Source organism: Diplotaxodon limnothrissa, linkage group LG12 (assembly GCF_057381915.1).
Source record: "Diplotaxodon limnothrissa isolate DT_005_m linkage group LG12, D_limnothrissa_male_GT1.1, whole genome shotgun sequence".
NCBI classification, from domain to species: domain Eukaryota; kingdom Metazoa; phylum Chordata; class Actinopteri; order Cichliformes; family Cichlidae; genus Diplotaxodon; species Diplotaxodon limnothrissa.
In genome coordinates, this window is record NC_140607.1 from 32,729,799 (window position 1) to 32,745,696 (window position 15,898).

The 15,898-nt window shown below is 39.0% G+C and overlaps 1 protein-coding gene across 1 annotated transcript in view; it reads right to left on the bottom strand.

Annotated features, from left to right (window-relative positions):
* Positions 1–11,629, bottom strand: part of nos1 (nitric oxide synthase 1 (neuronal)) — a 42,556-nt gene extending 30,927 nt beyond the window's left edge. Inside the window, exons 1-5 of the mRNA XM_085368712.1 lie at positions 11,370–11,629; positions 11,048–11,054; positions 7,895–8,655; positions 5,147–5,249; positions 1,532–1,669 (exon numbers count right to left, since the gene is read on the bottom strand). Of these exons, the coding sequence (XP_085224838.1) occupies positions 1,532–1,669; positions 5,147–5,249; positions 7,895–8,616 (963 nt within the window). The 5' untranslated portion in view covers positions 8,617–8,655; positions 11,048–11,054; positions 11,370–11,629. The remainder of the gene's footprint in view (positions 1–1,531; positions 1,670–5,146; positions 5,250–7,894; positions 8,656–11,047; positions 11,055–11,369) is intronic.
* Positions 11,630–15,898: the final 4,269 nt, after the last annotated feature.

A 15,898-nucleotide genomic window follows, 5' to 3' on the forward strand; every position in this document is an offset into this window, starting at 1 on the left:
GCTTCAACAATGGCTTTCCGAGTCAGTTATCATGCTGAGGTTAGGCATTAGCTCAAAGCAGAAATCATCATTTTCTGTTCAATATTCACATCTCACGATGAGTATTAAAGGTACATCTACTGATTTTATGAATCCTAATGTATCACTTAATGCCTTTCATTAGTAATGTTTATTAAAGCAGCTGCAGATGGTTGATAAAGGGATGAATGAATTGGTTTTCTTGAGCCACTCATGTTACTGATTCATGAATGTATCAGCATTTTGGACAAAAATATCCACTAAACATTACGTATTTAATTTCCCAGCACTCTCTTCTGAAAATGCTGAGTCATCGAGTCATGACTACGTGAGTCACTATCTGACCATGTGAGCTGTCCCAATACGGTAGGCTGTGCCAGTGATATGTTGTTTTTCGGTCTGAAGAATTAATTGTTTAATAAGCTTCACCTAGATTTACCTAACCCCCCTGATTTCCTGCTTAATTCTAATGAGCTGAATCACCAACAGTTCAGACAGGATTCTACTAATTTATGAATGGTTAGCGAGAAGCAGCGAAAAGGCAGACGCCATGCTGTGCTATTGTTTTCCAATCTACTTGACTTGCAGATTATGTGTTGGTAAGTCTGCAGGCTAAATGCATATTCAGTCAACCAAGACACTGTACTTTATGTTCATCAGTGCCTTCAAGATTACCATTTAAGTCACAGACATCTGTCAACTTTGTTAGTCAGCTTACAGTATAAAAGCTGTGGAAAACCAATCTGTTTCCCCCTTTTGTGATATGTCAACAAATGCAAAATCACAACTATATTTCTTGTTATAGCTGATAAAATTATTAAATCTTGTATTAACCTTTGTGTTTACAGAATCTTGTCACACACTCTCTTTTTAAACTTGTTATCAGTATTCACCATATTTCGTGACAATGAAAACCCCCAGTACATTGTGATTCAATTCAATAATGAATACACTCTTTATTAAACTCTGTGGTTGTTTCGGGAGAATTAAGCAGTTTGTTTTGTGAGACAGAACTCCATTTGATTGCACATAGTCTCAAAACATTTTTCAAGCATAAAAGCCAAACACTTTTTCATGTTTCAGCTTTTAGGAGTTTGCTTTTGTTCTTTTGCTTAAGAGATGTCAGCCGTAAAGCGAATATAGTTTATTTGTCTAAAGGTACAACAGGCTGAAGATTATGGGAAGATGTGATTTAGAAAAATTGTACTATATGCATCACTACTTGCAGGTTTCAACACTAAAAAAATAAAATAAAATAAAGAATATAAACACAATATTGCATTGCATTAAGATTGCATCATACAGGTGTTTCTTTTTGCCAGTAGTTCTAATCTTTCTTATTCAGTAAAGGGATTTAGAATGTGAAGAAACAGCATACTACTTAATTGAATAATCCAAATCTTTCTCACCCTTGCTAGGATGGTTTTCTGTGACAAACACAGATGCTATAGCAGGCTCCTTGATCTCTGTGATCCTAAGGATCTTTTCTTCAGGTGAGTTTTAATTGTCTTACCTTGCTGGAGCTGTGGTGGAGTGTGTCACTGTAGATGGTGCCAGTCTCCCAGTTCTTAATCTTTATAAAGCGGGGGCATTTGGAAGGGCTGCCATTCTGCAGTGACTTACTGGGTGAGGTCCTGCCCTCAGCTGGAGGCTGTAAAAAACACAGAGACATTCACACATGACTCATTTCTTCAGACCCTTGTACTTTAACTGTCTAATATGTTCTGGCCTTGGTAATACTTTTGGTGGAAACTGGATAGATTGTTTATAACTGGGAGTCATACCGAAGTAAGTTGAAAAGTGACGCAGACCTCCCACTGCCAGGAAATGGATTTGAGTGCATAAAGTTGGACATGAGAGTTTGACGTAAGAATACTATGTGAAATATCTGAAAGCATTTCAACTGGCTGCCTCAGTGAACCTCAGCCCTTTGTTCTCAAGGAATATTGATTTGTGATTGTGCTTATGTCTCTCTCACTCAGGCCTATGCACAGAAACCATCTGCATTCTTTCCTTTCTCCATTTCTCTCCAGAATAAAGGCAATCAGCATTTAACAGCAGGTTGATGGCAAGCTAACTCTAGGCTCACATGGTTTTCCAGTACTGTAGCTATTGACTGATGAATGGCTGCAATTTAACCCCAAAGCCAACTGTAAGAGCTCCTGGAGAAGGCAGCAAATGATTGCCAAAGATCAGAGTAATCAATTGCACACCTTGGAAGCTCTTTCATCATCTTCCACAGCTTTGTTAGTCAAACAGTGGTGCAGCTTTTGAAATACTTGCTTGCATGCTTGCTGGAGCAATGAATACCGACAGTGTCACACTTGTGGGGTCTCACTGTCATTTGATGTCCTCTCAAACTGTAGGAAGGAGTGAATAGAATCTGATTTTACACGCACAAGTAGTGTGTTTAATGCTCGAACAACAATAACCCCCGCCGAGCACCTCAGATATGACGTGAGGTTGTGGATAAGATGAAAGATCATTGTACCATAAGGAGAATGCACATCAAACAGGCAAAGTATTTCAGATGTGGAAAAATTAAGCCTTTCTGACTTAAAAAAGAAATAAAAGTTGTGTATCATTTGAATGTAAGGCTTGTTGCTCACGGGCTGGAAGATAGCTTTGGCATTTACATTTATTTCATTTTATTTTTATTTTTTATCGCTATCTGCAAGTTTCAGAGAACCACGTTTCTTTGAACAATCGCTAAATACAGTATAGATGTGGGTTTTTTTCTGCCATCAAGATCCTTTTAGAATAATTCTCCCTACATGTTTAACTTCCAGGTAAAATGAATTATTTTATGCGTTTGTTTGTTTATTTGATTGTAACAGCTCAAGTTAGGTAAGGGGAAAAAGTGATTGCCTAAGACTAGCCCATTGTCATCCTTGTTATGACCCAATGTACTGTACAAAGATGGTCACTGTTTACAAATGCAAAGATAATACAACCTAAAACATAATCACACCATAGCCAGTGGTCTTAAGACACTTAAGGGATGGTGTTTCCTTTTGCTCTTCCCATAATCTGGTTGCAAGTTTTGCTATCTGTTAATTTAAACATAGTTTGGAGTGAGAATCTCAAACCACATCATGAAAGTGCATTTTTGCCCAGTTTGGTGTGGGAACATGTGAAACGGGCCACTTTCATGAATAAATCAGCACTCTAAGTCTGATAAGACATAAACATTTCTCATCGGAGGGAATAGAAGAAAGGCTTAATCTCGTTTTGTTTTAATCCAGTGAAGGTCTGCCTAAGTCTTTGTTAGACTTGAGGGTGATAAGCAGCAAAACAAAATAAAGAAGAATAAAACAAAAAAATAAAGAAAACTGGATTTCCATCCAAAGTCTGCAGTTTATTGATAAAATCTGCTAGCAACAGCTGCTATTACAGTCTTCAACTGATAATATTGTTGGCACCACAAGTATTTTGAATGGCAAAACTGCATAAATAATATGTTCCAGTGCCTAATGTCAAAAAAGCATTTGCTGGTGCATGTATCATGCTTTATCTGTTTAAATGACCCAGTCCTCCCCAAGATATTACACACAGACTTATCTCTTATTTTAAATCCTGAGCCCTCAATATCAAGAATAAGGTGTGGTTATGTCAGAAGGGAGGATCCATGGTGCTAGAAATTAAGATAATTGAAGCTAATTAGATGAAAATGATTTCATAATGGGGCATAATCATTTTCTGGTAAATGTGGTTATGCAGTAAAGTTCCCCACCCACCCAAACAAAACCCTCTGATGGGAAATCAAGATGAAGCGCACAGGACAGATGTAGATATGAATAGAGAAATGAATGAAATTGAGAGTTTGAGAGAAGAGATATGTTCTATATTTTAGATTTTGAAGACAAATACATTTCTGATTTGACAACTGATGCCTTCTTCAGTGATGATTAAGCCATAATGTGCAAAAAAAGGAAGCACAGAGGCATATTTTCTGTTTTCAGTGGAGTATCAGAGTTGGTGACTCCATAAATCACTAGACGGTTGAATATGAGAGAACATCCCACCACCTTGCCTTTTCAGTCAGCTTATTACACATTAAATTATGCAGAAGCTTAAGTGAGAGACACATGGAAAATCCTTCACCAAAGTGAGAAAACTAATTTGCAGGGCATCAATGTGTCACTTAAAATCTTTGTAGTCAAAAAGGGGAAAAAATCATCTCCATTTTCTGAAACTATTTAACTTTTGTGTTTATAATGAACTTATTGTTGTACTTGAGTCTGTCACATTAAGTACTAAGCAGGGAGCCATCAAAGTTAGTATGAGTGTCTAGCAAAACGCCTGCAGGGGAGGTTCCTGCTGCATGAGTAAGTGCACATATACTGGACACACATTGATTCCAGTTCCCAAACACACATTCTCACAGGCAAATAGGCTTCCTCAACTTTAGCAACTACACACGACAATGAAAGACATATGGCTTCTTACTCCATTAAACATTTCTACTCTGTTATCAAGCACCATCCATATCTCCCCTCCCTCCCACTTTCTAACCCTCTCATACATATATTCTCTCAAGCATCCACATTAACACTCTCTCTTGTGGAGGTCTGAGAGGATGGATCAATTTAAGAGGGGTCACATTTGATGGTGCGAGACAGATCAGCAGCTGCATGCATTCATTAGGCCATCCTGTCTCATTGATGGGGCCTTGAAGTGGGATAACCATGTGCAGATTACTATCCCTATCGCTGACATTTAGACCTGTGGCCAGATCCTTCTGTGTAGAAGGCATAATCTGGGTTTAATGCTGCACAATCTTGCTGATGGTTGGATCTAATGTCTAGGTGATAGGATCTTAAGCAAAGGCTTTGCACAATGTAAAAAGAACATGGATGTGCATGCTCAGTTTGTGAATGCATGGGACCATAGAACACTGTGGATGATTGTTTTAAGGGCACAGAACCATAAAGGCAGTCACAGATTTACATGCATTACACAGCTGAACTAACCAAGCCTGCACAGGAAGACTCGAACACACAGGGAACACAAAAAGGTTTATTTTCCAAATTCTTGATCTATCAAAGTATAGATGAAAAACTTATGCTTACACCTGCTTTCTTTCACTCTAAATCATTTCAAGGGCTGGGAATTTGTTTCACTTTACCTTGTCAGTGTCAGCATTGTTAAGCACCACCGGCATGTTTTCCAGCATTCTGTCATTATCTGGCACCAGCTGTGGGGATGTGCCATTTCCCACGCCAAGGTCCCTAGAAGTCAGATACAATTTTCTGTCAGGTGTATAAACTCGCATCTGGTGCAAACTAATCTTTCATTTTAATTTAAAACCTCATCCAAGACATGCATACACATACACATCAAACAAGCATTCCGTTTGGCAAAGAACGAACAAAAAAAAGAGGATCTGTAGACACTCTAAAATACTGTTAAATAAGGAAACCTTGTACAATTTTTAAAAGCTCTGCACACCCACGAAGGAATTTCTCTGTTCAGAACATAGTGGGTGCACAAAGACAGGCATAGCTCACTGCTTCAGTCAGACACATTTATGTGACTAAACTTTTACACTGAAAACACAGATTTTAAGTTCATTTCAAAAGTGTTTCTGCTACTTTTAAGTTGTTAAATTGAACTGAAAATACTTTGCAAGTTCATGCAAATAAGTGGTAGTGAAAAAACATCCGTTTAGCATCTCTTGCCTATGTGGTCTTTGTTTAGAAATTCATGTGTTTATTACTAGTTCAATTCTACAGCCTAAACTGTTTGTGTGTGTAATAGTAAGAAAATACAGATTTAAGTGTTTTCCTGAATCGAAAATCAGACACAGAGATGCATAAACAGATGGTGAATCAAGGTGACTGACCGCAGATCTGTTTTTCTTTCAGTAAATAGCCCTACAGTATGAACGGCTGTTATTCATCAGAGATAAAAGAAAAAAAACATATGAACAGTGAGAGCTCTCTGTGAGCTGTAACTATCTAATCCTAAGAGATTGAATGAGAAAGGGGGGAAGGGATATCCCTGAGCTGCCGCTCTTGCAAACCATATGAGACCAAAGTCGTCTTTGTGTGATTTCAAGTTTGCGTTCCTCCAATCGAAAGCGCCCACGCACATTGTGCCTCCTACTTTCTTTCACACTCCCCCTCCCCACCCCCATAAGCATGCGTGCATGCTAATTGTAAATTCTCACAGGCATCCTTTCTCCCTTTCACACCCCCTGTCACACTGTATCTCTTTGCGAGATCATATTCATCCCCACAAATCGGAGGTGGAGTTCAAACATGCAGAAACAATGAGAGAAGTTGCATGTGTCATTTGTCATTAGCTCTGACTCAACCTCATGCTTAATTGTGAAACTGTAATTGCTTCTCCTCTGAAAACAAGCAACACTGGCTATAATGTGAGTTTATTTTCTGTGCAAATAGGTATAATTTGCAATGAAAAAATGACCAGAGATTAAAAAAAAATTATTATTTAGTATTAAAAAATATATTAGTATTATTCATCACTCTAACCTTTCTCTCCTCAGCATCTCTTTAGAAATAATTTTCCGACAGCAAAATAGAATTAAGTTAACTGACTCTTACCAGTGCTGAACAAATCTCAGCATGCACAATCAAATGTATTTAAATCCCTATTTGTGGGAGCACAGGTGGCAGCATTAGGTACGGTTGTTTAACCATACACTTTGGTGTTTTTGCATTGAGGTTTTTCCTTTTGTTGTGTTCTGTCTTTTCAGAGCACGTGTTTCTCAAGAAGGCAATGAATCACTCAAAGGGTATTTATGAAAGAGAGGAGGATGCACATGGATTGGTCAAGAATGAGATATTGATTCAAGGAGACTGCAGCCTCAATTTGATTTCAATTGGTCGTGGGAGTACAATGGTAGATAACTGAGACACCGATAACAGTACACTGTGCAGAGCATGTAGACTGAATCGAGGATGTTATATTATCCCTGACTTAGAAGCCTTGTGAAAAACTCATCTAGAGGGAAAACTTAAACAAACTGCAAGAAATCCAAGTCTTCCTCAATAAATCATAAAATAAAAGTCTAATGTGTAAAATAAACAGAATTGTTACCAGTTTTGCACTTTTTCAAAACTACTGTTATGCATAAATACTGCAGGACCTGAACTCTATATCCAAGAGGGGCTGTTCGTAAGAAGAGCAGCTCACTTACAAACTGATAGACAATACATTTTTTTTCTGTAAAGCTTTATGTTACAGAAAACTAATTAACTAATTAATTATCCATGATTAATGTAGGAAGTCGCATCCATTACTGATAAAGCACTTGCCTACTGGGAAATGCTCACATGCTGTGTATTTTAATCCTGGTGAAACAGCCTCAATGCATACAGCAAGCAAAAAGAAAAAAAAAGTAAAAAGTAAAAAGAAAAGTAGCTTTACATCTATAAAAAAGCAAAAGTTTGACAAACTGCCAAACTGTTTAAAGGATGTATTTGTAAGCCTACATAAAGCAGCTGGTTCAGCAGTAGAAGAATACCAACTGAATTGGTCCTGAGAAATGTTGTGAGCAATTTTATTTTAAGTGAGGCTTGCTAGAGACCAGCAGGCAGACGATAATTACTTGGCACTGTAAGCTGAGTCATATTAGTTGAATGAGAGACTGTCTATTACAGCTAATTAACACAGATGCGTCAGGTAGTTCAGAATCTTCGGGGTGGCAGAGTGAACAGGGATACTTTCAATCACAAGACCAGGTGCAAGTTCTTGTGTCAGCCAATAGCCACCATCTTTAAGAGTCCTTGAACTGCATCCTGAGTCTAATTCTATCTGGTCTCTGACGGCAACCCTCACTGTGAAGAGGATGGTGGACAAAGACACTTTAACTAAGGGATCAATAAGGTTGTATCACATCACAAATTACCAGGCCACTTGAATCTCGGCATCTCTTCTCCCAGCATTCCTCTGGCCTTCTCCATTGATCTCCTTTTTGCTGTTTTTGATGAGGCGCAGCACTGGTTCAATCTCCTTGAGCAGTTCATTGTTTTCCTCCAGCCCGTTGCACAGGAGAGCTCCACGGCCCCCATCCCTCATCAGCAGGGGGTCCTGGCCTTGCATGCCTCCCCTCTGTAGGAGGGACTGGGTGATGGATGGAGAGGAGAGGTTCTCAATGGCTCTTAGCTGGTTATCCTTGTTGACCTGCTGCTGTTGCCCAGGGCTCAATGCGTTGAGAGGGGACCACTGCTCGTAGGACTTTGATGATGGTAACACAGGGCGTGTGACCCTCACTGTACGCTGGCGCCCATCTCCAGAAAGCGTGGTCTCCAGGTGTGTGGTGAAGCCCTCAGGCCCACGGAGAATCAGCACGGCATGGCTCTCAGGCATCACATTCTTCAGTGTCTCCAGGGCCCGTTCATATGACAGATCCACCAGGGGCTTGTTGTTGACTGCCAGAACAATGTCGCCCACTTGCACCAGGCCACACTCCTCAGCTGCTCCACCACGGATGAGGTCTGACACAATGACAGGTGGCTTGGAAACTCTTTGCTTCACCAGGAAGCCCAGACCGCCAACCTTCCTCTTAAAAAGGCGCACTGAGATGATGTTGGGCTGGAGCTGGCACACTGTAGGCTCCGACTCCTGCATGGTGCCTGTGTATTGTTGTGTGTAATTGTGTGTGCTTGTCTGTGTGTGTATAAGTGTGTCCTCAGGAAGATTTCTGGAAAGCAACAGAAGTAGAAAGAGGAGGAGGGAAATAAAAGTTCTATTAGTTTTGAATGAAATTACATTGACAGCATGATTTGTTTACAGTGTGTTAATTTAACATCAGTCAGAGAGGGGTATATGAGTCATTAAAGCAGAGTGCTTTCACAAGGTAATGTTACACAGATCATTAAGTCCTGCTGAGCTACAGATGCAAAATATTGTCATAAACATGAAAAGCATATTATCCTACTTATCACATGGCCATGTTCTGTAATGTTTAAAAAAGCAAATATTGAGTATATAAAAACTGAAAGATTAATTGCACTTTGGAATGTCAATATTTGATTTCTCTAGTGGAAAAATTTCCTGCTGCATTTGATCAAGAACCTGGTACAATTTGGACTTATTTCTTTTTCTTAATACATCATTGAGTTGATGCACCAGTGACAGTGATCTAATAATATTTTCTCTGATCTCTATGATTTCCTGGGGGTACTTGATATAATGAATCATTTACATATACTTTGCATGCTTAAGCACAGGATTGGCGTCTTCACGACGCTACAATAATGCGTTTACCTCTTTAATTCAACGCCACTACATTTGTTCTTTGAGATCGTTACATCTGGTCGCGTGGGTGATGGCGCCTGCAAATGTACAGTAGGCACTCAAGTAAAGCTGCTCAGTGCGCCCGCTACGCAGACAGTAAAGAAGGGCAGGCATGCTGCTGCATAGCAGAAATAATTCAGCACCAAGGTCAGCGCCCCTCTGAACGCTGACGGTCTTCACATTCCAGTTTTGGTTATTCCAAAAAAAAAAAAAAGGTAAAAAAAAAATCTTTAAAAAAAATCTAGAGAGGGTTTTTTGAACTCTTGCCTACTTTTCAGAAATCCACTTGACAGAAAATCAACTTCTCCAAAGCTCTCATGACAATATGCACGTTTCCCAATATTTACTAAAGGCATGTAAACCTTTTAGTTGAATCAGTTCATCAAACAACCACTCCCGTACAAGTGAAATCACACATTCCGGGGGGCGGGGTCATGGCTTCAGTTCATAGCCTTGGGAAAAACTGCCACTAATCCATAAATATTAGCTTAGCTCTCCTGAGGTGCTGGAGTAACTTTTATAGGCTGGGCGGCCCTTTAATCCTCCTTTGTAGCTGCACCCCACGAAGATAGGAAATTGCCAATAACAGACGTGGAAAGTGATGGAAATGTGCTCTGAATATGAGGATTAAAATCTTTTTTGAGATTGCCGCTCTGTTTGGTTTGGGTAGAACGATTATCTGTTAGGCAACATAGTGGTCATAGTCGTCTAAATGTTAACTAGGTTACAATGCTATTATCTAGAGTGGGCAAACAACTGTTTACTAAGCTGTATGCAATGTGGCTTATAGCTTGCCCGTATTCGTTGACAAATGTGTACGTACATAGCCTATATCTGACTCAAATCACGATCTACTGTAATAGTCCAGAGTTATTAAGTACTTGTTAGGTATTCCTTAATTCTTAATGTTTTTGGTAACTCCTGGTTGAGTTTGTTTCTGCAAAGTTTGCATGTATGTTTTCATTTTTAATAACTCATTTCTAATAATTTACCGTTTGAAGTGATAAACTGCCCACTTATAACTCATTTTTACACCAAAGTTTTCAATATGGCGTGAACCAATGGGAGAAAAGAGGGATCGGAGGTCGTCTCCTCTCAAGGACCCAGTGACAGTATTAAAAACTTTACAAATGTTTATGTTGTGCTCACATGTTGCTCATAAAAGTTGCCACTAAGAAAATGAATGAACTGGGTACCAGGCAGCATTATTTTAACAGGTCGGCCCCTTATACCTCAGTGCCATGTTGTTAAAGGGAACATCGAGGCTGCACATAATACATAATGTTAGGGTGATAATATGGACCGAACAGCATTGTTTTAGCGGATTAAGAGATTATCCGGCAAGGCGCCAAACAAACACACAGGTGAGATTTATTTCGGGAACTGTCCCCACTCTGCTTGCAGAAGCAACAAAACGAACAAATGAGAAGTTTATTAAAAATACCTATACTAAGGTAAAATATTAATTAATAAATAAAATTAACAAATAGAAAAAAAAACCGAGAACCAAATTACACATTTTTCCAATACCCCCTAGCTGTGAAAGCAAGAATGTCTGATTTCTGTTGTCAAATCCAAAGCGAAACTGCGTGTTGCTAAGAAAAACACTTGCCAATGCTCGGGAAACAAAGATTAACTGGGAAAGACGACCAAATGACATCAATTAAATATAGAGCAACATCTAGCTTAAAAATGCCCTTTATTACTTTTTGAAAAATCTATGGGTAAATAAATTCAAAACTAGAATAATTTTATTTTGCACTGCTCCTCTCACTGAATACATTCGACAGAAAATCGTAAAATGTTCACATAGACCGCGGATATAGTGTTTATTTTTCTCAGCAACAAGTTCTGGTGACACTTTTGCTCCCAGAAATAAAAATAAAATAAAATAAAAAAAACAGCAGCAAAGGGCTGCCAAATCTACTGCTGTGCATGACAAATAATATTGAAATAAAACTGGTTTGCACATTAGTTTAAGAGCGCTCCATTTATTCTTAAGCTCTTCGTCCACCAGCGGAATGCACAGCCCCATTTTCCACGGAGACAGAAGAAAAAATAAAGGGAGGACAGTGAAGTAAAACAAGAACTCACCCCTGAGTTAAGGTCGCCGGCACAACGACCTGCTGCGGTGAACTTGGGCTAAAACTCCTGCGCTCCTGCTTCTCGGCTTCAGCAGCGGCTACCCAGCTCTTTCATCCAAAGACGTCTCCAAGTCGCTGAAACGCGCTCTGCCTCTCTAGAGACGAGGCACGCTTGTGCCTTTCTGCTCACCGGGGTTCTTTATAAATACAGAGCAACGGGAGACACTGTGACGAGCTCGGAGAGAACCGTGCGCGGGCATTTAAATGAACTGTAGGTGGGTTTAGTTATCTCGGATATCGTCATCACTCAGCATGCAAGTGGTCATGTGCCAAAAAGTGATTCCCAGGGTTTCGTGCTTTTTTCTCTTTCCTTTTTTCAGTGTCTAATATCCTCTTTTCTGATAAATACACAGTGGTTAACAGGAATTTATATATAAAATAAAGAAATGTTCTGTTTTGCAAATATACTTGTAACTCTGCATTATTGTACATGTGTGTCCTACTTGAAACGCCTTTATAGAGCTGTCCTGTTACATTTGTTGCAATTTCTGCTGCCATCTTGATCAGGTCTCTCTTGAAAAAGAGATATTTAATCTCAATGAGACACATAAATATAAAAATCAGTTTGCCATACAATGATTGCAGCTTCGACCTTGTGATGGACATTTTCTTACTGGCTTTAAATGGCTTTATATTATTCATAAGAGATATGTTTGAAAAATAGATAGATCAACAAACCACTGTCAACAGTTTAAATACCAGCAATCCACTCCTCAAAGAGCTGAGAAGAACAGTGGGCACTAAAAGAGAACAACAAGCTAAAACATGCAAATATCCATTCACTCGAATGCCGATTGATGCATTGGGAACAAAAGGGGTTCAGTATCTTGCCCAAGGATACTTTGGCATGTGGACTGTGGGAGTTAGAGATCAATCTACCAAAGTTCCAGTTGGTAGACCACTCACTTTACCACCTGAGCCACAGTCACCCTAAAATGAAGATGACATTAAAAACTCATGGCATATATTTGGCATTGCCTCAAGTATCATGACTCATCATGATCCTGCAGAAACTCCCCACAGCCCATGCTTCTCCAGGAACTACAGCGGCCACTGAAACACAAAAACTAAACATGGTTATCCCTGAAATCTTGAACTTAACAGGTTTCAGCATCTGAAAAAAACATAGTCTACATGCTAATAAATGTATCATACATTGTCTTTATGAGAAAAATCTGACTAGTTATAATTTACAAAAATAGTTTTATACCAAAATGAGCAATGATGGGGACTGAAACAGAAAAAAAACAATTGCAACACCAACACATTGCAGGCTTATCATTGAGACTTTTTTGAGACACTAATCTAAGCAGAGATTCCCAGATGCCACTCTTCCCAGCCACCTCTTCCAGCACTTTCAGGTAGACGCACTATGAAGCCAGCTGAGAGACATAAACTCTCCACCTCTCCTGAGGTCTCCTACCAAAAGAACTTGCCTGCACATTATCATGTTATCTTGTACTGTATTTCTGCACTTAAATCCATGTTTAAAGCACCAAACTGGAAATATTATATATATAACATTATCTGCTTCCGGTTTATTTCATTTCTTTGAATTATCATTCATAATTGTATGCAAAAATTCAGTTAGTTATATTGCGATCAACCAAACTCCTAAATTCCCTGCAGAATTCCAAAATAAATTCTCCAATCGGAGAATTCAGCTCATTTAGGTCGGTGACTTTAACTTACACATTGACAATACTTCTAATTGTATTGCCACGGTTTTTAAAATCGCAAAATCAGTTAATTTAATACAACATGGTAATGTTCCCACTATCAAACTGTCTAATTATTTATATTTTTTGTGGATTCAAAGAAATGGGAACAAAATTGATGTTTTTGTGACAACCTGCAAGTAACAAACTGTCTAAAGATGCAATTTAAAATTTGCTATGTTGTTTGTTTTGTGAAGACATAACACTGGTTCATCCCTTGGATGGCTTAATAAACAAACAAACAAACAAACTTAAGTGGCTCAACAAATGCAGAAATCAAAAGAAAATTCCTGTGAAAATGGCCAATAACCAATGCTTGAAAGAAAAATAGAGCTGAGGAATTAATCAAATACTAATCAAAAGTGACATTCACAACTTATAAATGACATAAACCTGCTCATCTTAGTTATTTCTTGATTTTTTTTTTATCTTGTTAAATTCTGACAATATTGTCCCCAATTTACGGCACAAGCCTTGTCGATCAAATATAAGGACAAGAGCCAAATGATGATAACAGTAATAATAATAATTGTTCATTAACTGTATCAAAGTAAAATGTTAAATTAATCATAATTTTGATTTGAGGTCATATTGTCCAAACCTGAAAAAGCAGTCAATGTCCACAGAAAAAATGACTTTCAGAAAGCCTGAAGAAGACTTGCTCAAGACTGCTCAAGTCTAGCTCTCTGGAAGCAGAATCTAAAAGAAGTGAGGGATGATGCTGTTGCACAGCACTGTATAGTGGGATTGATTATATTTAAAGGAAAGAGGTACTCTTGTGAAATTCCCTTTACAATCTGCCTGCTCAAAAAGCTCATTCAATGACTGAAGACTATGTATTGTGCCATCCACCTAACACAACGTTCACCTACAAGGGAGAGTATAATTTAAAATGAGTGAAAAGATAATTAAAATCTAATGACAGATAACTGACATTATCTCCAAAAGTTGATTCTGTTCATCTGGATGTAGCGTTTTGTGGGAGAAACGTTTCGTCACTCATCCAAGTGACTTCATCAGTCTCCGCTGACTGCAGGTTTCCCCAATCTTATAAATGGTACATTTGCATAAATAATTTGCATAACTGACATTACCTGGGTTATTATCGTCTCTCATCATGTGTTGGCAGGCATTCCCATCTTCTAGAGTACTCAAAAATGCAAGAATAACAGTGGGCGTTAAAATTAATAAAGGTTTGTCACTGATATCCTTTGGCCTTTGAATGAATTATGATTGCATCACATAAGGAAACACTGTTTGCATGCAATGTCATAAATCATGTAACTGACAGGAATCAGTTACAAGTACCAAGCTGCTCCTTCAGCAGACCACATCTAAGTAGACTGCATTCCATAGCCTCAGTGTTGGTCTTCCATTTCAATCTGTTGTCAATGTGGATACCCAGGAGCCTCCATCACATGCTGTCCCATGATAGACGCAGTTTGTGTAGCTGCCATCTTCCTTCAAAAGTTAATCTCTTTGGACTTATTCACATTCAGAAAGCAGATAATTTCTCCCAGACCACTTCACAAAACCTTCCACTTGTGTCCTCCTCCTTCTGTTCATCATTACTAGAAGTTCAGCCATCCGGGAGGGGCTCAGAGTAGAGCCGCTGCTCCTCCACATCGAAAGGAGCCAGCTGAGGTGGTTCGGACAAGGATGCCTCCTGAGCGCCTCCTGGGTGAGGTGTCCCACCAGGAGGAGACAGACCCAGGACACACTGGAGAGATTATATCTCTCGGCTGGCCTGGGAACGCCTTGGTGTTCCCCCGGATAAGCTGGAGGAGTTGGCTGGGGAGAGGGAGGTCTAGGCTTCTCTGCTTAGGCTGCTGCCCCCGTGACCTGGCGCCGGATAAAGCGGATGAAGATGGATGGATGGATGCACTGTCTTTGATTTGACTATGGAAAACCTGGGCTTTATTGTTTTTGCCTCTGATTGACTTCTCTGGGGACTCACCATCCTAACATGAGCCCATCTCCATGTTTTACTTTTTAGCTGGTTAACTTACTAAAAAAAAGGCAGATATTCAAGGTGTAGCTGCCTTTTCAAGTTGCTGACAGTATACACAGTGCCAGGTAGGTTACCACACCTACTTTTCTGGCACTGGGTTGTAAATAGTGGCCCTCTGGCTAATGTGGTTTAAACTGTGAACAAATGGAGAAAACTATGATTACCAACAATAAGGACTGCAACAGGACTGGTTAAATCATTCCTCTTAGTAGAATTTCTGTGTTCAATAATTCGTTCTTTTAGAGGGTGGGATGTTTCTCCTATGTATATTTTATTGCATGGGCACTGTATCATGTAGATGAGTTTTTAGTTTTGCAGGTGATAGAGCCTTTTATGTCAATGATGTTGCCACTAATAGGGTCTTTAAAAACCCACATTTGAAATTACCTGGTAGATTATGAGTTATCAAGATTTTTTCTGGAGTTTTAGGTCCCAGAAAGCTCTAACAAACCTATCTCTAATGTTTTTACTTCTCTTATAAGTTATCATTGGTGGTTCTTTAAAAATCCCTTGTAAAGTTGGATCTCTTTGAAGTATTTGCCAATGTTTTCAAATTATTTCTTTAATGTTCCTGGGTTTTAGTGTAAAGGCTGTACAAAAATAGGATTTGATTTAAGTTTTGGAGGTTTTTTAGTTTCTAACTCCTGCTTTTTGAATCCACCTTCTTTTCTGCAGATCTTAGCCAAGCATCTTTACAAGGGAACATGTTCATATTATTTTTTACCACCTGTCATACATTT